Consider the following 25,423-nt stretch of genomic DNA (forward strand, 5'->3'; position numbering starts at 1 on the left):
CGTGAAGTGCATGGTGGCTACAACATTGCCATGTGACACTTTTTTACACAGTCAGTTCGAAACCAGGTCCACTGATGTTTATACAACATTACTTCTGATCCCTCAATTGTCTGATCCATCATTGGTCTGGTTGTAATCAATGAAAGATTCAGCTCTTGCAGCTTTGATTGTTCTTCAGTTGATAACCAGCTTGATTTGTGAAGATGCAGGTAATTCTGTGTGTGTTCTGGATGCCTGGTACCATAATGAGCATCTTCTGATTGTATGATGTAGTTGTACTCTGAGATCTTACATAGAATATGCAGCACAGAAACAGACCATTTGGCCTAACTGGTCATGTCTGTTTATGCTCACATGAGCCTCGTCCCATCTCATTATCTAACCCTATCTGCGTTCCTTTTTCTCCCACATGTGTTTATCTAGCTTCCCTTAAGTACATCAATGGTATTCACCTCAACTACTCCTTTTAGTAGTGAGTTCCACATTCTAAACACCCTCTGGATAAAGAATTTTCTCCTGAACTCTCTATCGGATTTGTTAGTGACAATTTTATATTTATGGCTCCTATTTCAGTCTTCCCACAAATGGAAACATCTGTATGGCCCATGTTTTGTGGAACAAAGTTAGTTAACATTTGATTACTGTATAGGTTGAGCATTAAAGTCCAAATAATTGCATACCCACTCTGCAACAGATATATTGATAATGATGGTCACCTTTTAAGCCTGATCTGTACTTGCTTGGTAAGGTATGTGGGAAATGATAAAATAATGAATGTGCTTATTGTATCATATGCCAACCACTTGTGATTTCTAGGCCAACCCGTAATCTAACTGAATGGCAGAACAGGCTTGAGGGCAGAATGGCCTACCCCTGTTCATATGTTCTTACTAGAAAGAAAAGTGAAGCACAGAAGTATTAGAATTGATGAGGTCTGCAATGTATGTTCTAAAATATGTTCTGCCAAAGTGTAACAAAACAGAATTTCCACAATCTATAAATGAAATTTGTGCCTGTTTAAAATCTAAACCTCATATGGGACTGAATTTTAAGGGATATTGGGAGATGGGAACGGAGGCAGGTGGGGGCACAATATTGGGATAGAAGATGTCGCATTGACGTCCTTTCCACATTTTACTGTTGGTGGCCGACATGGAGGTTGATCCGCACATCCACGTGGTGGGAAAGCAGTTAAGGTACTTAAGAACCCAATAGACAGCAATTTTATTCACGGGTTCTGATTTAACAAATGGCGCATGGGAACCATGGGGCTTCAGAGCCTCACCTGGTTACGGGAGGCAACAAGGAGGCGGGAGCTCGGGCTTCACTGGGAAGCCATCGGGTGAGGCAGCGTCACTTGGCAGCGAGGGTGGAGGAGGGAGGGCATTGGGAATCGCTGTCAGGAGTGGGGGGCAAAGATGCTAGCACTGTGGGGAGCCATACCAGTGTGCCATCAGGGCAGTGCCACCTCATCAGAGGTGACAATTGAGAGAAAGGTTGGGGGGTGGGCATTTGCTGTGAAGGCCTTGTACTGAGACAGAGGCAACCTGTCCTGGACCTCATTCACCCTGGCTTCGGGGTCTCTGTTGAGGAGGAGGAGGAGCAGTATTGAGGGAGGGAGGTTCAGACAGGGGCATGCCAGAAACTTTGGAGGGTGCGGGACAGAAGGGCCAGCATTGGGATCAGCATGCCTGAGAAGGGGGCAGAAGGACATGCCAACAGCCTCCTGCACACAGAAGAAGCTACCCTCCAGAGAGGGTCTACCGGCCAAGGCTCAGCTGCCTGCACATTTCTAAGCAGCAGTGTCTCCAAAGACTCCGCCTCACCAGAGAGGATGTCACTGATCTTTGTGCCATGAGGATGATCTGAGCCCCATGTGACTTGATGGACACCCGATGCCAGTGTCGCTGCCGGTCACAGTGGCACTAAACTTCTACACCACCAGATCATTCAGAGATCAACTGGAGCTATGTGTGAGATCTTGCAGTTTGCAGTGCATCAAGGAGGTCACCAATGCCCTGCCTGTTCAGGAGGGCCAGCAACTATGAACGTTTCCAGACTGATTCAGACATTCAAGCTGAGTGGGCTATGAGGTTCGGGTTCAAAAACAAGAAATGCTGGATTCACTCAGCAGGTCTGGCAGCATCTGTGGAAAGAGAAGCAGAGTTAACGTTTCGGGTCAGTGACCCTTCTTCCGAAGAAGGGTCACTGACCCGAAACGTTAACTCTGCTTCTCTTTCCACAGATGCTGCCAGACCTGCTGAGTGAATCCAGCATTTCTTGTTTTTGTTTCAGATTTCCAGCATCCGCAGTATTTTGCTTTTATTATGAGGTTCGGGTTGTTGTGATATTGCTTTAAAGGAATTTGTAAATAGTAAGTGTGCATCATCACTGCAGTAAGTCATGTCATACAGCATATTACACAGAGTAGGAGTTGTGTTGATCCCTAGTGAGATATGCATGTAGAGCTCTTCTGTAACTTGTATATAGTATTGTGAGTCTTCAAGAAAAAGAACCCAGAGTATTTGCTACCATTTATTAGTGTGTGATTGGTCAATTTGTGTGAAGAATCCAGTAACGCAACAGGGGCCATTGCTGGATTCCACCAAGTGAGGGTGTTACTGACTGCACACATGTAGCCACTAAGGCTCCCACATATGGCCATCAAGGCTTCCCACAGACTAGCCAGCAGCCTTCATCAACAGGAAGGGCTTCCATTTGTTTAATGATCAACTGGTCTGCGACCACTGCAGACGAATTCTGAAGTTGTATGCAACGTTTCTAGGAAGCAGCCATGACGCCTACGTATCTTGGCTGTCCCAGATGCCAGAGCTTTTCCGTTTCTCCCCCCCCGCATTCAGCGCTGGATACTAGGAGACAGGGGCTACCCACTGAGGACACGGGTCCTTATGCTTGTGAGGAACCTGCATGGATGCAGAGGAGAGGTACAATACCTGCCACTGGTCAACCAGAGTGACCATCAAGCAAACCATTGGTCTCCTGAAGATGAGATTCAGGTGCTTAGATAAATCTGGTGTAGCCCTTCAGTATGCCTCAGCAAGAGTCTTGCGTATCATGGTAGTCTGCTGTGCACTGTACAACCTGGCACTACAGAGGGAGGAGGCGTTGACCACAGAGGATATTGTAGAGCGTGATGCCTCCTTCGATGTTGAAGATGTGGAGGAAGAGAGGAGGAGGATGCCCAGGCAGTATCAGATGAAGGACCCCAGGGAAAGCAGGAAAAACACCATGAAATATGCACAAGGGAGGCTCGAGACACTCTCTTGTATTGACTTACCACCTTTTAGAATGCACCAATCAGTCCTGTTGTCGCCTCCTTCTGCACTCCAGCACCCAGGTGCACATCGCATAGTGGCAAGGCTGAAGCATTAAGTGCTCGCAGTTTGGTCCCTCACTCCCAGCCCCTCAAGAGAGAGGCAAGGTTTAAATGAAGTCCCAAAGAGCATTAATCAGAGCAAAAATACAAATTAGGAGCAGGAGTAGGCCATTCGGCCCCTTGAGCCTGCTCCGCCATTCAATTAGATCATGGCTGAACTGATTGTAACCTCAACTCCACATTCCCGCCTACCACCAATAACCTTTCACCCCCTTGTTTATCTACCTCTGCCTTAAAAATATTCAAAGACTCTGCTTCCATCACCTTTTGAGGAAGAGAGTTCCAAAGACTCACGACCCTCAGGGAGAAAAGATTTCTCCTCATCTCTGTCTTATAATAATGAGATGTAATGAGATAACATCGTTTCTTTATTCCACGTCACACCAAATGCAAGGCTATCCATTTGGAATGCACATTCACCCGTGAATCCCTAAGTGCACCTGGGTGCTCTTCTTAAATCTTTTCCGGGTGCTCTTCTTAAATCTTTTCCAGGTGCTCTCGCTCTGCTGTGAGCTGAGGTGAAGGCAGGCTGCTGACCATGCTGCCCCTGGCTTGGAATGACTTTGGCTGCTTGAGGTATGGAGAGTCCTGGCAGATTGACGACCTTTTGCAGAGATGTAGGAGCCTCCTCTGCTGTCAGGATGATTGAGGCGCTGGTGTCACTGGCAGAGGGGCTGAGGAGTTGCTGCCCACACCAGGAGCACCCTGAGAGGAGCCCTCAGATACTGGAAGCTGTCATTTCCCCTTCCCTTGCATGGCACCTTTGTGCCTCCCTGTGGGCCTGAGAGGGACGAGAACCTGGTGGAGACTCCAGATGCCTCATCCCCCTCTCACCTTGCTACTGCTGCATCGAGCTCATGGACAAGGCGATGGCATGCAGATCTGCACACGTTTCCTGCAAATGGTGAGTGGCCTGTTGGATCAGGCGCTCCATGAGAATAGCCAAGCTCTCAATGGAGGAAACCATGTGTGCACCATCAAACACAGGGCAGCACTCAAGTCCTGGATGGGCTCCTTCATTGCTACATCTGCCAGATGTAGTCTTATCTCTTGCTGCAACTGTAGCATTTCCCATGTTGCCGGTGACTCCAGAGGCACATAATCAGCTTAAGGTTCAGCATGGGCCTGGACTCCAACAGTCTGCCAACTCAATGACTGAGCTTCCACAGCCCACTGGGGTAGAGAATTCCAAAGATTCACAACCAATAAATATATTGATAAGTATTCCACAAACCGGGAATGATCTTTAAACCTGTCATTTTCTTACATATCTTTGCTAAACTGGTTTCTAGATGCAGATTTGTATTTGGTTCAGCTTCTTCTGGAGAAAAAAGATGCTAATTATCACTAGATAAACCAGGTTCAGTTGAAGCTGCAATATGTTACACTATCAACTTAACAGCGCAAAAATTTCTGGACATTGCTTCCTCTTCCATTGGGCTCAAGACGTGCAAATAAGGCACACTACCACCGCACTTAGCCCGCTCTTTTTAGTTCTGTGCTGTCCTCTCCACCAAACACTCCCTCTCGCTCTGCCACATGCAAGGTCCAAAGGGCAGAAAATGTATGGATTACTCAGCAGACTGGATCAGGTCACTGACCCCCTTCCAGCACTGATTCCAGGTCCTGGGAGTGATCGAATGGCTGCTGAATTCCTCCGCTATCACGGTTCAGGCTTGTTTGGTCAGGTAGACTGGTCTCCTCCCCTCCCTGGGGATGAGGACTTTCCACTTTTCCCTTGCAGCCTGGAGGAGAGTCTGGAGGTAGGCATCGTTGAACTGTCTTCCTTCAGCCGTGATAGTTAGGCTTACCTTACTTCACCAGAGCCTTCTAAAGATAAATGCAGTAGTGAATGCAGATCTAGCAGCCCTTTAAATATGGTTGCCTTTGCCACCTTTGCTTCCATGTTCATCCTGTCACTGGATAGCCTCCGCGCCTCCCGACTCTTAATTGGCCGGCTGCTCATTGCCCCAACGGAAACCACACTCGCTTCTGGTCCTGACGTCGGGACCTGTGGCCTCCAAAAGAAAATTCAGCCCATAGTTTCTGGAAAAATTCTGTTTGTTAACTAAGATGTACCCAGACATGAGCAGTACCATAGCTAACTTCTTCAGTTAATAAGAAACACCTGTTATTTACATAAATGCTGTCATTAGCAATTTAAATCCGTAAATCAAGCTGATCTAGGTTCAGAAATTGCCACCTGCTTAAAAATGAAACGAGACAAAATTCCAAATCTATCATAGTACTGGATGAGGTTGCGAACCATTCTGCTCATTCTCTTGCAGCTATATCCTTTTCAATAAGGTAATTAACATGAAAAAGTAAAACTTTACAAAGAATTTACTTGGATTGATAACACATTTTTGTCATGCCTTTAGCATATGTCAAAGGGTTTTACTATCAACTTTTGAAATACGGTCACTACAGTTGCTATGTAGGTAAATATGGCATCAAATACACACAGTGAAGTCCCACAGCAGCAACTGAGATGAGTGACCAGACAATCATCATTTTGAGTGTTTTTTGGTTGAGGGAAGAACATTGATCAAGCTGTTCTTCTTCTGACAGAGATCATTTATATCCACCTGAACAGGTGGTCCGGACCTTGGTTTAACCATCCAAGAGACAGCACAACCAACACTGCAACATTCCCTTAACACTTAACTCAAGTGTCAAACTTAGATTATGTACTCAAATCTTTCAGTGGGGTTTGAACCCATGGCCTTTTGACTCAGAGGACAGTGCTGTCAAGTGAACCAAGCTGACGCTTAATCAATATAATCTATGTTCTATTACACATAACAGTTGGAGAAACTGTTCAAACTTCTGTTTGTACAGGAAAGCAAAACTGGACTTGCGAACAGCAGCCTTGAAAGAGGGGGAAATGAACAAAATGATGCAAAGGATGCAAGAAGATATGCAGAGAAGTGTACGTACATGTTCTGTACTTGAGGTACAAAATTGACGAGAAGAATTATGTATCTGCATGTTGTCTTGAATAAGGATACTCATGCAAAAGAGAAGTTGCTATGTTGCAGTTTTGGATTTCTTGTTTTCAACAAAGACTATTTCTCTGCATGCAGTGTTCATCCTGTAACATTTTCAAAGTGATAACTATAATTCAGATAATTTTATTGTGTAGGTTACTGTAAATCACCCCATTGATGTACGTACTTTGTGGTTTCCTTTTCCATTTTAAATGAATTTGAAAGGGGAGAAGGTGGCATAGTGGTAATATCACTGGACTAGTAATCCAGTGACCCAGGGGACACACTCTGAGGAAATAGGGTCAAATCCCACCACAGCAGCTGGTGGATTCAAATTCAGTTAATTAATAAATGCAATTAATTAATGAAAATCTGGAATTGGAAGCTATTCAGTAATAGAGTCAGAGAGAGATACAGCACTGAAACAGGCTCTTTGGCCCACCGAGTCTGTGCCAACCAACAACCACCCATTTATACTAATCCTACATTAATCCCATATCCCCTACCACATCTCCACCTTCCCTCAATTCTCCTACCACCTACCTACACTGGGGGCAATTTACCATGGCCAATTTACCTATCACCTGCAAGTCTTTGGCTGTGGGAGGAAACCGGAGCACCCGGCGGAAACCCACGCGGTCACAGGGAGAACTTGCAAATTCCACACAGACCGTAGCCAGAACTGAACCCGGGTCGCTGGAGCTGTGAGGCTGCAGTGCTAAGCACTGTGCCACTGTGCTGCCCACATGGTGACCATGAAACTACCATTGATTGTCATAAAAACCCATCTGGTTCACTAATGTCCTTTAGGGAAGGAAATCTGCTGTCCTTACCTGGTCTGGCCTACATTTGACTTTAGACCCACGACAATGCGGTTGACTCTTAACTGCCCTCTGAAATGTCCTAGCAAGCCATTCAGTTGTACAAAACCGCAACACAAAAGTTGAAAAGGAATGAAACTGGACCCAGTCTTGTCGACCCTGGAAAGTCCTCCTTACTAACATCGAGGGCTTGTGCCAAAATTGGAAGAGCTGTCCCACAGACTAGTCAAGCAATAGCCTGACCTAGTCATACTCATGGAAACATACCATACATCCAAAGTCCCAGACACCACAACCACCATTCCTGGGTATGTCTTGTCCCACCAACAGGACAGACCCACCAGAGGTGGCAGCACAGTGGTATACAGTTGAGAGGGAGTTGCACAGGGAGTCCTCAGCATTAACTCCAGACCTGATGAAATCTCATGGCATCAGGTCAAACATGGGCAAGGAAACCTCCTGCTGATTACCACCTACTGCCCTTCCTCAGATGATGAATCAGTACTCCTGCATATTGAACACCACTTGGAAGAAGCACTGAGGGTGGCAAGGGCACAGAATGTACTCTGGGTGGGGAACTTCAATGTCCATCACCAAGATTGGCTCGGTAGCACCACCAATGACTGAGCAGGCTGAGTTCTGAAGGACATATTTGCCAGACTGGGCCTGCAACAGGTGGTGAGGGAACCAACAAGAGGGACCTTGTCCTCACCAATCTACCTGTTGGATATGTGTCTATCCATTGGTAGGAGTGACCACTGCACAATCCTTGTGAAAACAAAATCCCGTCTTCACACTGAGGATACCCTCCAACATGTGTGACACTAGCACCATGCTAAATGGGATAGATTCAGAACACAGTGGGCGGCACAGTGGCGCAGTGGTTAGCACAGCAGCCTCACAGCTCCAGCGAACCGGGTTCAGTTCTGGGTATTGCCTGTGCGGAGTTTGCAAGTTCTCTCTGTGACCACGTGGGTTTCCGCCGGGTGCTCTGGTTTCCTCCCACAGCCAAAGACTTGCAGGTTGATAGGTAAATTGGCCATTGTAAATTGCCCCTAGTGTAGGTAGGTGGTAGGAGAATGGTGGGGATGTAGTAGGGAATATGGGATTAATGTAGGATTAGTATAAATGGGTGGTTGATGGTCGGCACAGACTCAGTGGGCCGAAGGGCCTGTTTCAGTGCTGTATCTCTAAATAAAATAAGATCTGTCACTCAAAACTGGGCATCCATGAGATGCTGTGGGCCATCAGCAGCATAACTGGCATATCACTCACTCTACCATTATCGTCAAGCTGGGGGAATCAACCCTGGTTCAATGAGGAGTGTAGGAGAGCATGCCAAGAGCAGCACCAAGCATACCTAAAAATGAGGTGTCAACCCGGTGAAGTTACTACACAGGACTGTTCGCATATCAAACAGCGGAAGCAGCATGCAATAGATGGAGCTAAACAATCACACAACCAATGGATCAGATCAAAGCTCTGCAGTCCTGCCATATCCAGTCGTGAATGGTGGTGGACAATTAAACAACTGACAGGAGGAGGATGCTGCACCAATATCCCCATCCTTGATGATGGGAGAGCCCAGCACATCAGTGCACAAGAAAAGGCTGAAGCATTTGCCACCATCTTCAGCTAGAAGTGCTGAGTGGATGATCCAACTCTGCCTCCGCCTGAGGCTGCCAGCATCACAGATGCCAGTCTTCAGCCAATCCGATTCACTCCACGTGATATCAAGAAATGGCTGAAGGATACTGCAAAGGCTATGGGTCCTGACAACATCTCGTCTGTAGTACTGAAGACCTGTGCTGCAAAAGTAGCCGCGCCCCTTGCCAAGCTGTTCCAGTACAGTTACAATACTGGCATCTACCCGATAATATTGAAATTTGCCCAGGTATGTTCTATCCACAAAAAGCAGGACAAATCCAAGCTGGCCAATTTTCTTCATCAGTCCTTCATCAGACTACTCTTGATCATCAGCAAAGTAATGGAAAGTGTCGTTGACAGTGCTATCAAGCACCACTTAAACAGCAATAACCTGCTTACCGATGCTCAGTTTGGGTTCTGCCAGGGCTACTCGGCTCCTGAACTCATTATAGCCTTGGTCCAAACATGGTCAAAAGAGCTGGACTCAGGAGGTGAGGTGAGAGTGTGTGAAGGCAGCATTTGACCGAGTGTGGCATCAAGGAGCCCTAGCCAAACTGAAGTCAATGGGAATCAAGGGAAAAACTCTTCACTGGTTGGAGTCATACCTAGCACAAAGGAAGATGGTTGTGGTTGTTGGAGGCCCATCATCTCAATCCAGGACATTGCTGCAGGAGTTCCCTACGTTAGTGTCCTTGGCCCAGCCATCTTCATAGAGTCATTTATGTCCATTGAGTCCATACCAGCACTCCATGGAGCTATCCAGTCATCCTTCCTTCCATCATAAGGTCAGAAGTGGGGATGTTCGTTGATGATTATATGACGTTCAGTACCATTCGCAACTCCTCAGATTCTGAATAGTCTGTGTCCATATGCAGTAAGACCTTGGACAATATTCAGGCTTGGGCTGATAAGTGGCAAGTAACATTCGTGCCACACAAGTGCCAGGCAATGACAGTCTCCAATAAGAGAGAATCTAGCCATCTTCCCTTGACATTCAAGAGCAATACCATCACTGAATCCCCTACTATCAACATCCTAGGGGTTACCATTTGACCAGAAACTGAACTGGAGCAGCCACATAAATACTGTGTCTACAAGAGCAGGTCAGAGGCTGGGAATTCTGCGGCGAGTAGCCCACTTCCTGACTCCCCAGAGCCTGCCCACCATCTACAAGACACACGTCAGGTGTGTGATGGAATATTCTCCACTTGCCTGGATAAATGCAGCTCCAACAACACTCTCAAAACTCGACACCATCCAGGACGATGTCGCCCGCTTGATCAGCACCCCATGCACCACATTAAATCTTCACTCCCTCCAGAACCGATGCAGATTGGCAGCAGTGTGTACCATCTACAAGATGCACTGTAACAACTCTCCATACCTCCTTCAACAGCACCTTCCAAACCTGCGAACTCTTCCACCTGGGAGAACAAGGACAGCAGATGCATGGGAACACCACCACCTGCAAGTTCTCCTCCAAGCCACACACCATCCTGACTTGGAACTATATCGCCATTCCTTCACTGTCACTGGATTAAAATCCTGCAACTCCCTTCCTAACAGCGCTGTGGGTGTACCCACACCAGATGGACTGCAGCAGTTCGAAAAGCCAGCTCACCACCACCACCTCAAGGGCAATTAGTGATGGACAACATGTACTGGCCTTGCCAGTGACACCCACATCCCATGAAAGAATAAAAACAAAACACTTCTGATTTGCAGGCTATAATAAATTTGTATTTTATCAAGCTGTCTGCTACAGGAGAATAGGACCATAGCAATGACGTGATCAAAGAATAAATATATCGCTCTAATATCCACAGGCCAACCATTTAAAAACTGCATTGCTGGTCAGGCTGCTAATGACACGTGCTGGAGGTATGCATATATATATCATGTGTGGGTGAAATTGGGTACAGTTGCTCTGTCCTATATGGTCGAATAGCCTGTTGAATTCACTTTCTAGATTCACTAGTAAAGAATGACCACAAAGGGAAACTGGTGCCCATTGAATCATTCCCTGGCAGTGAGTAAAGGTGAATGATTAGTGGAAAAAGTATGGGAAAAGTGAAAATAAATATGCTACGAGTTGGATTTACTTCATGGCAGGACTGAATAGCACCCAGAGATTGGATTTTAACAGACATCTGTCTTCAGAAATGTGTTATCACACATCAAAGAAGCCGCCTACTGGGATTTTCACATACGCTGTTGAGCTGGCTCAGCTTTTTTAAACTGTGTCCATTAACTGATGGTACTAAGACTATGGGACACAGATTGAAGGTTTTGGGCAAGAGATGCAGGAGGAATGTGAGAAAGAGCTTTTTTACGCAGCAAGTGGTAATGGCATGGAACTCGCAGCCCACAAGGGTGGTGGAAGCAGAGACAATGATATCGAAAGAAATTGGAATTGGTTGGAGACTTCAAGGAAATAACTTTGCAGGGCTACTGAGATCAAGCGGGGGAGTGGGACTGACTGGATTGCTCCGTGGAGAGCCGACATGGGCTCGGTGGGCCAAGTGGCATCCTTCTATGCTGTAATATGATTCTATGTTTCGAACAAATCTGAAATCTGTAGTTCCCTCAGTCAACAGATTTAAGTCAGAGCAAATGCTGTGTGGGTATGTTGGAGTGTATATCATTAATATATGCTTTCTTGATATGCTGAAGGTACAGCTATAAAAATAGGACCAAATGAGGATCCAAGGGATTGGTTGACTTTTTTTAAAACCGAATTTATATGAATATAGTTCAGTATTATGATAACTAACATTATACTAGTGCTACATCACTGGTGTCTGTTAATGATTCGGCAGTTTCGATATAAACATGGATTACTATATTAGGTACTTATACCCCATGTATAGTGGAAAAAGTTGATTCAGTTCATGCCAAGTTCCGACCTTGGTTTGCAACTGTAAGATGCACACATTGGGAGTTGCAAACTGCCAGAAACAAGTATACCTTTTGTGAAATAAAAACAGAAAATGCTGGAAATACTCAGCAGGTCTGGCAGCTTCTGTGGAGAGAGAAACAGAATTAACATTTCAGGTCTGTGACCTTTCATCAGAACTGGCAAAGTTTAGAAATTAATAGGTTTTAAGCAAGTGAAGCAGGAGTGTGGGGGTGGGGGAAGAGAACAAAAGGGAAGGTGTGTGATAGGGCAGAGGGCAGGAGAGATTAAATGACAAAGATGACGTGAGGCAAAGGGAGTGCAAAGGTGAAAGACAAAGCATTAGTCCAGAGAAAGTGTTAATGACAGAATAATAAACCAAGTTTAAGGTAGGCACGTGGTTGTAAAATAAAATTGAAAGTTGATAAATCACCAGGGCTGGATGAAATGTACCCTGGGCTGTTAATGAAGTCAGAGAGGAAATAGCAGAAGGTCTGTCCATCATTTTCCAGACCTCACTGGATACACGTGTGGTGCCGGAGGATTGGAGGACTGCTAACGTTGTACCTCTGTTCAAAAAGGGAGCGAGGGATAGACCGAATACTTACAGGCCAGTGAGTCTAACCTCAGTAGTGGGCAAATTATTGGACTCAACTCTGAGAGACAGGATAAACTGTCACTTATAAGGGCATAGATTAATCGAGGATAGTCAGCCTAGATTTGTCAAGGAAAGATCTTGTCTGACTAACTTGATCAAATTTATTGAAGAAGTAACAAGGAAGGTTGATGAGGGTAATGCAGTTTATGTGGTCTACATGGATTTTAGCAAGGCTTTTGATTAGGTCCCACATGGCAGACTGTTGGAAAAATAAAAGTCCATTGGATCCAGGAAAATGTAGCAAGGTGGCTCAGTGGCAGGAAACAAAGGGTAATTGTTGACTGGTGTTTTTGCGACTGGAGGGCTGTTTCCACTGGCATTCCGCAGGGTTCAGTACTGGGTCACCTGCTCTTTGTGGTATATATTAACAATTTGGTTGTAAATGTAGGGGAATGATCAAGGAGATGACACAAAGATTGGTCGTGTGGTTGATAACGAACAGAATAGCTATAGGCTGCAGGAAGATAATGATGGACTGGTCAGGTGGGCAAAAAAGTGGCAAATGGAATTCAACCCAAAGAAATGTGAGGTGATGCATTTGGGAAGATCAAACAAGGCAAAGGAATACACGATTAATGGGAGAATACTGAGAGGTGTAGAGGAAGTGAGGGACCTTGGAGTGAATGTCCACAGATCTCTGAAGGTAACAGGACAGGTCGGTAAGGTGGTTAAGAAGGCATATGGAATCCTTTCCTTTCTTAGCCTGGAACTGTATAAATCATTGGTTAGGCCACAACTTGAGTACTGTGTGCAGTTCTGATTATCTCATTACGGTAGGATGTAATTGCATTAGAGAGGGTACAAAGGACATTTTCAAAGATGTTGCTGGGACTGGAAAAATGCAGCCATGAGGAAAGATTGGACAGGCTGGGTTGTTCTCCTTGGAACAGAGAAGGCTGAGGGGAGATTTGATTGAAATGTACAAAATTGAGAGAGGCCTGGATAAAGTGGATGTGAAGTGCCTATTTACCTTAACAGTGACTAGAGGGCAAAGATTTAAAGTGATTGGTAGAAAGATTAAAAGGGAGATGAGGAAACATTTTTTTCAGCCAGAGGGTGGTGGAAGTCTGGAACTCACTGCCCAAAAGGGTAGTAGGGGCAGAAACCCTCAACTCATTTAAAAGGTGGCTGGATATGCACCTCAAGTGCTGTAACCTGCAGAGCTATGGACCAAATGCTGGAAGATGGGATTAAGCTGGATGGCTCATTTTTTTGCCACGCAGACACGATGGGCCAAGTGGCCTCTTTCTGTGCCGTAAACTTTCTATGATTCTATGAAAATAAAATAATAAAAAAGGCCAGTTATGTTCTGAAATTATTGAACTCCGTGTTGAGTCCGAAAGGCTGTAGAGTGCCTTATTGGAAAATGAGGTGCTGTTCCTTGAGCTTGCATTGATGTTCACTGGAACACTGCAGCAGACTAAGGACACAAATGTGGGTGTGAGGACAGGGTGCTGAACTGAAATGCCAAGCAACCAGAAGCTCGGGGTCATGCTTGCGGACTGAGCGGAGGTGTTCAGCAAAGTGGTCACCCAATCTGCTTTGTGGAACACCCTCGCTCAGTCCATAAGCATGACCCCGAGTTTCTGGTTGCTTGTTATTTCAATTCAGCATGCTGCTCTCACATCCACATTTCTGTCCTTGGTCTGCTGCAGTATTCCAGTGAACACCAATGCAAGCTTGAGGAACAGCACCTTATTTTCCGATTAGGCACTCTACGACCTTCTGGACTCGACATTGGGTTCAGTAATTTCTGAGCATGACTGGCCTTTTTTTTATTATTATCCCTGCCTTCCTCGGAAGCATCTGCTTCAGTCAACAAATTGAGATTGCAAGTTCAGCATGTGGAGAATGGTAGCCAAATCCACAGGTGGCACACTATGCTGCTGCACCAAAATACTGCCTCCATTCCTCAGCCATGCTAATTAATTCAAACCAGCAAGTAAGTGGAGTTGTTTTTGCAGTTAAATGGAAATTTAAAGCACAGTATCTACTTGAGTGCAAATCAACATCACGCAAGGTCACCCAATCTGCTTTGCGGAACACCACTGCTCAGTCCACAATCATGACCCTGAGCTTCTGGCCCCTTCCACTTGTTCCCTTACTGTACCATCTGTTATTTCCAGTCAAGAGCCATACATAACATACGTAGCATATGCAACTTATGGTCACATAATTTTAAATTTTAAAAAAACGCGGTATGTGCTTATTAATGTTGATTTGGTGGTGTGTTCACCAATATAACTGGAGTAGCTCCACTATTCTGCCTATGCAGGTTTGATTGCTGAATTTTAACTTTGTACCACAGCATAAACGAAAATGCTGTTGAAACATCCTCGTGACCCCCAAAAAACACATTCTAGTTCATCCTCCAGTGTAGACCTACACAGCTATAATTTTGGATGGGAGCTTTCAGGTATTGGTGGTAATGGGAGGGAACAGTTGTTTGTTTTGTTTCCTGTATTTTTTGTTGTGATTGTAATTAGTAACTACATGTTTATGTAGAAACTTATACTTTAGCTAAAAATAATTGTGTTTATCTTAGAGCTGTGTGAATTTCTCATTATCTATAGGAGGGGAATGCTGCAGCTGCCCTGGGGAGAGAGGAAGCCTCAGACAAACGATTGCAACAGTTACAATCTGCTGTAGCCCAGTTTGAAGCCAGGTATCAGACAATCTTGCAACAAGCATTTTCTGTCCATAAGTTCACAAGCCTATTTTTCATTTAGAGGCTTTATTAAAAGGTATTCTGAATTAAATGTATTTTATTTTTATACCCAGCATTTGAGTCCACTCTCAACAAGCATCTGTTCCCCAACAGATGAGCTGGCACCCCAGTTATATTGCTGCACAATATAATGAGTTAAGGATGGCACACATATTAGCACAGGATTGCTTACCTACTGCCCTGCCTCCCAAGGAAGCATCTACTTCAGTCAACAAATTGAGATTGCAAGTTCAGCATGTGGAGAATGGTAGCCAAATCCACTGTGCCCCTGCACCAAAATACAGCCTCCAGTCCTCAGCTATGTGAACATTGCTATTCTCATGTCTTGATTAATTCAAACATAGACAAGTAACTCTAGAGTGGTGTTTTAAAGCACGCACTCGGCCGGATTACCTACAGCTACCAAACAGAAATATTATACATTACATTAACATTCCAGAGTGTCTGCAGCCACGGCATGCGGTAAGTCCATTGAGGTGAAGAAGGAGCTGCGGGACCCGAGAGAAGTCCTGGGAAAAGGTGCCCCGAACACCCAAAACATCCACGAACGGCCCCCCCGGCCGCAACTTCAAAGCGCCCGCGGGAGATGGCTCGGAGAGCATCTGCAGCGCACTGTCGGCAATGCTGCATGCCTTTATTTAAACCACTGCAAAAAAAAACCCTTAGCAAATGTAATCACCTCTAAGTCTGCCAAATGATGCTTCACCTCCCTAAGGACGTGGATGAGCTTTCCGGACGTCGATGGTGGGCACTGAGGAAATGGCTTATTACCTGCACCAGATTCCACCCCCCCTCCCCCCCCTTTACCCCCCTTCCACCCCCCCCCCACCCCCGTCCCCTTCCCTGCTCCACCCTCTCAGCTCACCCCCTCACAACCCCGTCCCAGCCCGCCCCCCCCTCGCACCATCTTCACCCCGCACCCCCTTCCCCTGCACCCCCCCCCCACCCCCTCCCTCTACCCCTCCCCCTTGCATCCCCTCCTCCCACCGGCACCATCCTACACCTGTGTAGGGGCCCCAACAACCCCACTGCCTTGTGGGCGTCTCGGGAGAGACCAAGGCTAAGGGAGTAAACCCTAACAGAAAATCCGGAGCGGAACCCCGTAGGCGGTCATGTGTCACCTTTGGCATGTTTCCGGCAGTTCCTGCAGCCATACTGGTGCCAAACGTCGTGTCCTGCACTCCTTTGGACCCCACCAGAAAGGCCGAGAGGGGGGTTTTGACGACTGGGCAACTCTTAACCTCCATAAATTTGCCCAGGCATGCGCCATGGAGAGGTCACTCCATAGTTGCCTCACAGCGACTGAAACAACACGGAAGGCAGCAGTTACGGGTTATAAGTCCAGATAAATTGGCGTAGAAACTGGGCGCCACGGGTTGCCTTTGTCGGTGGGAGAGGTCATTGCACCTCACTGGACAGCTACCGCCCGCCTCAAACCGGGCAGCCCCCGGTCAATAAGGTTCTGTCCCGCCACAGTCTGCCTGCTTCAATGGGTGCTTGGAGCTCAGGGTCATTGCCCGAAAGGTGGACTGATACACCGCACCAAACAACATGAAAAAAGGAAAGAAGGTACCAGCCCTTCGCTTTGCAAGCTGGAACGTCAGAACTATGTGTCCTGGCCTGTCGGAAGACCTTACACAAATCAACGATTCTCGGAAGACCGCCATCATTAACAACGAGCTCAGTAGACTCAATGTGGACATTGCAGCACTTCAGGAGACTCGCCTCCCCGCGAGTGGCTCTCTAGCAGAGCAAGACTACACCTTCTTCTGGCAGGGCAGGGATCCTGAAGAACCAAGACAGCATGGAGTGGGCTTCGCCATCAGAAACTCCTTGCTCAGCATGATAGAGCCTCCCTCAAATGGCTCGGAACGCATACTGTCCATCCGACTGCTCACCACCTCTGGTCCAGTACACCTACTCAGCATCTATGCTCCAACACTCTGTTCCGCACCTGAAGCTAAAGACCAGTTCTATGAACAACTCCATAACATCATTAGCAGCATCCCCAACACCGAACACCTATTCCTGCTGGGGGACTTTAATGCCAGGGTTGGGGCCGACCATGACTCATGGCCCTCCTGCCTTGGGCGCTATGGCGTTGGAAGGATGAATGAGAACGGGCAGAGACTGCTTGAGTTGTGTACCTATCATAACCTCTGCATCACCAACTCGTTCTTTCACACTAAACCCTGTCACCAGGTTTCATGGAGGCACCCAAGATCACGTCGTTGGCACCAGCTAGACCTCATTGTCACAAGGCGAGCCGCCTTAAACAGTGTTCAAATCACACGCAGCTTCCACAGTGCGGACTGCGACACCGACCACTCCCTGGTGTGCAGCAAGGTTAGACTCAGACCAAAGAAGTTGCATCATTCCAAGCAGAAGGGCCACCCGCGCATCAACACGAGCAGAATTTCTCACCCACAGCTGTTACAAAAATTTCTAAATTCACTTGTAACAGCCCTTCAAAACACTCCCACAGGGGATGCTGAGACCAAGTGGGCCCACATCAGAGACGCCATCTATGAGTCAGCTTTGACCACCTACGGCAAAAGTGCGAAGAGAAATGCAGACTGGTTTCAATCTCATAATGAAGAGCTGGAACCTGTCATAGCCGCTAAGCGCATTGCACTTTTGAACTACAAGAAAGCCCCCAGCGATTTAACATCCGCAGCACTTAAAGCAGCCAGAAGTACTGCACAAAGAACAGCTAGGCGTTGCGCAAACGACTACTGGCAACACCTATGCAGTCATATTCAGCTGGCCTCAGACACCGGAAACATCAGAGGAATGTATGATGGCATGAAGAGAGCTCTTGGGCCAACCATCAAGAAGATCACCCCCCTCAAATCTAAATCGGGGGACATAATCACTGACCAACGCAAACAGATGGACCGCTGGGTTGAGCACTACCTAGAACTGTACTCCAGGGAGAATGCTGTCACTGAGACTGCCCTCAATGCAGCCCAGCCTCTACCAGTCATGGATGAGCTGGACATACAGCCAACCAAATCGGAACTCAGTGATGCCATTGATTCCCTAGCCAGCGGAAAAGCCCCTGGGAAGGACAGCATTACCCCTGAAATAATCAAGAGTGCCAAGCCTGCTATACTCTCAGCACTACATGAACTGCTATGCCTGTGCTGGGACGAGGGAGCAGTACCCCAGGACATGCGCGATGCCAACATCATCACCCTCTATAAAAACAAAGGTGACCGCGGTGACTGCAACAACTACCGTGGAATCTCCCTGCTCAGCATAGTGGGGAAAGTCTTTGCTCGAGTCGCTCTGAACAGGCTCCAGAAGCTGGCCGAGCGCGTCTACCCTGAGGCACAGTGTGGCTTTCGTGCAGAGAGATCGACTATTGACATGCTGTTCTCCCTTCGTCAGATACAGGAGAAATGCCGTGAACAACAGATGCCCCTCTACATTGCTTTCATTGATCTCACCAAAGCCTTTGACCTCGTCAGCAGACGTGGTCTCTTCAGACTACTAGAAAAGATCGGATGTCCACCAAAGCTACTAAGTATCATCACCTCATTCCATGACAATATGAAAGGCACAATTCAACATGGTGGCTCCTCATCAGAGCCCTTTCCTATCCTGAGTGGTGTGAAACAGGGCTGTGTTCTCGCACCCACACTTTTTGGGATTTTCTTCTCCCTGCTGCTTTCACATGCGTTCAAATCCTCTGAAGAAGGAATTTTCCTCCACACAAGATCAGGGGGCAGGTTGTTCAACCTTGCCCGTCTAAGAGCGAAGTCCAAAGTACGGAAAGTCCTCATCAGAGAACTGCTCTTTGCTGACGATGCTGCTTTAACATCTCACACTGAAGAATGCCTGCAGAGTCTCATCGACAGGTTTGCGTCTGCCTGCAATGAATTTGGCCTAACCATCAGCCTCAAGAAAACGAACATCATGGGGCAGGATGTCAGAAATGCTCCATCCATCAATATTGGCGACCACGCTCTGGAAGTGGTTCAAGAGTTCACCTACCTAGGCTCAACTATCACCAGTAACCTGTCTCTAGATGCAGAAATCAACAAGCGCATGGGTAAGGCTTCCACTGCTATGTTCAGACTGGCCAAGAGAGTGTGGGAAAATGGCGCACTGACACGGAACACAAAAGTCCGAGTGTATCAGGCCTGTGTCCTCAGTACCTTGCTCTACGGCAGCGAGGCCTGGACAACGTATGCCAGCCAAGAGCGACGTCTCAATTCATTCCATCTTCGCTGCCTTCGGAGAATACTTGGCATCAGGTGGCAGGACTATATCTCCAACACAGAAGTCCTTGAAGCGGCCAACATCCCCAGCTTATACACACTACTGAGTCAGCGGCGCTTGAGATGGCTTGGCCATGTGAGCCGCATGGAAGATGGCAGGATCCCCAAAGACACATTGTACAGCGAGCTCGCCACTGGTATCAGACCCACCGGCCGTCCATGTCTCCGTTATAAAGACGTCTGCAAACGCGACATGAAATCGTGTGACATTGATCACAAGTCGTGGGAGTCAGTTGCCAGCATTCGCCAGAGCTGGCGGGCAGCCATAAAGACAGGGCTAAATTGTGGCGAGTCGAAGAAACTTAGTAGTTGGCAGGAAAAAAGACAGAGGCGCAAGGGGAGAGCCAACTGTGCAACAGCCCCAACAAACAAATTTCTCTGCAGCACCTGTGGAAGAGCCTGTCACTCCAGAATTGGCCTTTATAGCCACTCCAGGCGCTGCTTCACAAACCACTGACCACCTCCAGGCGCGTATCCATTGTCTCTCGAGATAAGGAGGCCCAAAAGAAAGAAAGAAAGACATTAACCTTGGTGATGGTTTCTGTCTGACCCTCTTTTCTAAGTGAATTAACTATTACTTTAATATTGTACAAGCTCGCAAGCAATTATAGGTGTTTGAGAGTGCACATTCTTTAATACACATTGTTGAACACTTGGATTATTTTGTATTAAACTCCATATCGGGTTCTCCACTTGAATACTAACAACAGGTCACTTGCTGTAGTAGGGCAAGTCAATTAATCCATGTCACTCAAGACTATGTATCAGCTTTCAAGGATTAGTTACAACATATGATCAGCTAACAATAATTTGCCATCTAGCTTCTTTGGAAGGTACTTATAATTTTTGAGAACCATGGTAATAACTCTATCAAACAGCAATTTCAAAACAAAGTAACCCAATAGCATTAAAATAACTAGAGTTTACATAATATGATTGATATCTATCTATATCTTAGGAAATCATTTTTTCACATGAAATGTTTTGCGACATCCAAAGATTAACAAAATCCTTTTGTGTTATTTAGAGGAGTGTCCAAGCTTTTTGTCTTCTGGGCTATTTAGGTGCATACTGTAGAACCTCTGAGGCATCATATAAAGTTTAAATTCATGTTTGAGTTTGTCTCAAACTGTTGATAAAAACAGACCTAAGTGTTTTGATTTAAGACTTATCCAGCTATGCAGCTTCAGCCATGCGAAGAATTATCCTTTCCAAACCTAAAGGCTCACAAAATTCAAAGCGAATAGAGCAACCAGTAAGAAGTGTAAAGTTCAACTGGTAACCAAGTTGCCTGGGCTTCTTAAAACAGACAGCTCAGGCTCAACTAGTTCACTTACCCCTGATATAAAGACAAATATAGAAGTGATATGCTTCTAATTATTCATTTATATTTTTTCAAAGTTTCAAATTAAAATTCAATGCAGCATTCCTTGTTGAGCAAAAAAATTATGGATTAAAAGGATTAAAGATAATTGGTAGTTTAAAGAGCTCCCAAACCGGTCTAAAATTACTTACTATTCTGATGTAATTAATTTATAAGTTACGTTAATTAGTTGTGCTGTTATTCACAGTTTACAAAAATATACAAGAAACTTGGGAAAAAATAAGATCAACCATTATGCAATTCTTCAATAACTTAACACTGACCTATCACTGTTAATTTACATGCCTGAAGATCAGTCTTCATTTATTTTATTATTTTATCAGATTTACTGATTATTTAAAGTATTTCTGAAACTTTGTGATGAACTTTTACCAGAACCAAAAAAACTTATTTTCTAAAAAAAAAACTACTTTAAATTTCACATTTAACAATACAGAAAATAACAGCCCATGATCTGCTCATTCTTGTAAATTTCAATTTGATTAGGCCTCTAGGTGCAGGTAGCTATTTTGATGGCAGGGAATAGGCAAATAATGGCAAAGTTCCTATCAGTGTGCAAGTACCAAAAAAAAAGTTAAATTGAGCAAAGTGTAGAAAAAACAATCCTTGGGAAATTGCATTTAATATAATAGATTTTTAGGGCATTTTGGACAAATATTAGTTTATTTATATTTCTAAATGGAAATCATATGAACCCATGATATAGCAGATTTCATAACAAAAACTGAGATTAGTAATTTGTACCATCCCAAAGTATCACACATTTAAATATGGTTCCATGGGCTAAACTTGACTAACTGGTCATTATTCATGCATGAGCCAAAAAGTTGAGAGTTGACAGCCAATTTGACTAGATCAAAAATTAGAACTCATAATTTCAATATTAGACGATGAAAGAATTTGCATTTATATAGCATCTGTTGCACCCTCAAGAAATCCCAAAGTACTTCAAACCATTGGATTGATTTTGAATGATAATCACTGTTATGTTGGCAAACAAACACGGCAGCCATATAAGAATGTTTGCTATGCCACTTACAAGAAAGGTTGCATGTAGTGCAATGAGGCCAAAGGTGAAATGTTCACTAAATGAGAGGTTCTCAGCATTTATGCTTCTGAGGACCTCCCTCCCCCACCAATGTTATAAAAATTCCATGGACCCACTGTAACAGAACACACTTATCTCTATAAAATTTAATTAGACATATTATTTATTATTTAATTTTACTTACAATTTTACTCCTATTCTCCAGTCTTTCCCTTTCTTGTGCTGAGTTTCTCTCTTTTCTCCAGACTCTGACCGACTAGAGACGACTCCACAATTATCCTTCCAATTTGCAAGTTCTTTGTACCTTAAGCAAAGTGGGGCGGCACAGTGGCGCAGTGGTTAGCACTGCAGCCTCACAGCTCCAGCGACCCGGGTTCAATTCTGGGTACTGCCTGTGTGGAGTTTGCAAGTTCTCCCTGTGTCTGCGTGGGTTTTCTCCGGGTGCTCCGGTTTCCTCCCACAAGCCAAAAGACTTGCAGGTTGATAGGTAAATTGGCCATTATAAATTGCCCCTAGTATAGGTAGGTGGTAGGGAAATATAGGGACAGGTGGGGATGTGGTAGGAATATGGGATTAGTGTAGGATTAGTATATATGGGTGGTTGATGGTCGGCACAGACTCGGTGGGCCGAAGGGCCTGTTTCAGTGCTGTATCTCTAAAACTAAAAACTAAGCAAACTTTTTTTTAAAGAAATGCATATACTGTATAAATATGATACTTGACACAATTCTAATTCCCAGTGGTACAGCAGACAGCACTCAATTGGGGGTGGAGGGGTAGTGAAGAGTGAAATTGCACTTATGGGGTGGAACTAAGGAGAAATCAGAAGCGCAAAGAAAACTTGGACACGTGGAGAATCTTGCCAACAGGTTTGATGCACATAATCATGTCAGTGGGGAAATGAGATGAAGCTTTAAGTTATGGTCTCTCTGTCTCTGTCTCTCTCTCGCATTGATTCGCTTAGCAAAGACTCAACATTTTGTATGCTCGCCCTAGCTTCCCTCCCTGCCTCCGGGGCAATGCATCCAGCAAAAACCACCGATGCTGCCTTAGCTACAAAATGGTTTGTTTTCTCTCGCTGTCTCTCTCTTGCTCTATGTCTGTCTCCACATTGCAACCAAAACCTCTGCAGACACAGAGCGACCCTGCTTTGATTCACTCTCATTGGATGGCATCCTTTAATTGGCAAAATCTATTACATGTCCAACTTTTCTCCGTTCTAATGAAAGGTCACAGACCTGAAACGTTGTCTGTGTTTTTCTCTCCACAGTTGCTGCCTGATCCACTAAGTACTTCCAGAATTTTTTGTTTCATTTGGAGTATTGTGTTCAGTTTTGGGCACCACACCTCAGGAAGGATAAATTGGCATTGGAGGGGTGCAACACAGTTTTACCAAAATGATACTGAGGATAACGGGGTTAAATAATGAGCACAGGTTGCATAGACTACACATGTATTCCCCTGAGAATGGAAGATTAAGGGGTGAATTGGTCAAAGTTTTTTATTCATTCATGTGTCACTGTTGCCCATCCCTAATTGCCTTTGAGAAGGTGGTGGTGAGCCACCTTCTTAAACTGCTGCAGTCCATGTGCTGTAGGCATACCCAAAATGCTGTTAGGGAGTTTCAGGTTTTTGACCCAGCAATAGTAAAGGAACAGAGTATTCGAGATGTGGTCTCACCAATGCCCTGTATAAGTGAAGCTTAACATTGTTACTTTTATTTTCTATTCCTCTTGTAATAAAGGATAACATTCCATTAGCCTTCTTTATTACTTGCTGTACCTGTATACTAACGTTTTGTGACTCATGCACTAGAACACCTAGATCCCTCTGCACCTCGGAGTTCTGCAGTCGTTCTCCATTTAAGTAATACTCTGCTTTTTTGTTCTTCCTGCCAAAGTGAACAACGTCACAATTTCCCACATTATACTCCATCTGCCAGATTTTTGCCCACTCACTCGACCTGTCTGCAAACTCCTTATGTCCTCTTCACAACATACTTTCCTGCATTTCTTTGTGTCATCTGCAAATTTAGCTACCAAGCCATCGCTTCCCTCATCTAAGTCATTGATATTTTTAAAATTTATTTATTTAGAGATACAGCACTGAAACAGGCCATTCGGCCCACCGAGTCTGTGCCGACCAACAACCACCCATTTATACTAACCCTGCAGTAATCCCATATTCCCTACCACCTACCTACACTAGGGACAATTTACAATGGCCAATTTTACCTATCACCTGCAAGTCTTTGGCTGTGGGAGGAAACCGGAGCACCCGGCGAAAACCTACGCGGTCACAGGGAGAACTTGCAAACTCCACACAGGCAGTACCCAGAATCGAATCGGGTCCCTGGAGCTGTGAGGCTGTGGTGCTAACCACTGTGCCGCCCCAAATTGTAATAAGTTGAGGCCCCAGCACAGACCCCTGCAGGACTCCACTTGTCACATCCTGCCAATCAGAAAAGGACCCATTTATGCATACACTCTGTTTCCTGTTAGCTAGCCAATCTTCTATCCATGCTAATATGTTACCCACTACACCATGAGCTTCTCCTTTGCGCAATAAGCTTTTATGTGGCAACTTGTTACATGCCTTCTGGCAATCCAAGTACAGTACATCAGAGGGCTCCCCTTTATCCACGGGACATGTTATTCCTTCAAAGAACGTCAATAAATTGGTTAAATATGATCTCCCTTTCACAAAGCCATGCTGACTATTCCTGATTACCTTGAGTTTTTCCAAGTGCCCAGCTATAGCCTCCTTAATGATCAATTTTAATACCTTCCCCACACAGACATCAAGCTAACTGGCCTATAGTTACCTGTTTTGTGCCTCCACCACCAACCCCTCCCCCACCCCCCCCCCCGCCTTGAATAGAAGGGTTATATTTGCTATTTTCCAGTCTGATGGAACCTTTCCAGAATCTAGCAAATTTTGAAAGATTAACACCAACGCATCTACTACCTCATTAGCCACCTCTTTTAAGGCCCTAGGATGAAGTCCATCTGGACCCGGGGACTTCTCAGCCCATAACTCCCATCAGTTTGGTCAGTACCGCTTCCCTGGTGACTGTAATTTCACCAATTTCCTCTCTTCCTTCAACCTCCTGATTTACAGCTATTACTGGAATGTTTTTGTATCCTCTACAGTGAAGACTGAACCAAAATATTTGTTTATTTCATCCGTCATTTCCTTATTATCTACTATTAACTCCCCATTCTTACTCTCTAGAGGACCAACACTCACTTTACTTACTCTTCTCCTTTTTAAATACCTGCAGAGACTCTTGTTGCCCATTTTTACATTTCTAGCTAGCTTCCTCTCATACTCTAATTTCTTTCTCCTGATTAACCTTTTAGTCATTCTCTGCCATTCTTTATATTCTGACTTATCAGCTGACCTGCCACTCATCTTTGTGCAATTACATGCTTTTCCCTAAGTTTGACGCTTTCTTTAACTTCTTTAGTTATTCACAGATGGTGGATCCTCCCCTTAGAATTTTTCTTTTATAGTAGGAATATACTTATCCTGAGTATTCTGTAATATCCCCTTGAATGCCACTGCT

At 45.3% G+C, this 25,423-nt stretch overlaps 1 protein-coding gene across 8 annotated transcripts in view; it reads left to right on the forward strand.

The window, feature by feature from the left end:
- Positions 1-25,423, forward strand: part of sclt1 (sodium channel and clathrin linker 1) — a 140,424-nt gene that overhangs the window by 36,407 nt on the left and 78,594 nt on the right. For 6 of the 8 annotated variants that reach the window (XM_068043969.1, XM_068043930.1, XM_068043921.1 and 3 more), the window contains 2 exons: positions 6,239-6,353; positions 14,983-15,074. The exons of 1 other annotated variant lie outside the window; for it this stretch is intronic. In XM_068043969.1, coding sequence (XP_067900070.1) covers positions 6,239-6,353; positions 14,983-15,074 — 207 coding nt within the window. The remainder of the gene's footprint in view (positions 1-6,238; positions 6,354-14,982; positions 15,075-25,423) is intronic. One more of the 8 variants, XM_068043960.1, reaches the window with a different exon arrangement.

The sequence above is a fragment of the Heterodontus francisci genome, chromosome 1 (genome assembly GCF_036365525.1).
Source record: "Heterodontus francisci isolate sHetFra1 chromosome 1, sHetFra1.hap1, whole genome shotgun sequence".
Taxonomy (NCBI): domain Eukaryota; kingdom Metazoa; phylum Chordata; class Chondrichthyes; order Heterodontiformes; family Heterodontidae; genus Heterodontus; species Heterodontus francisci.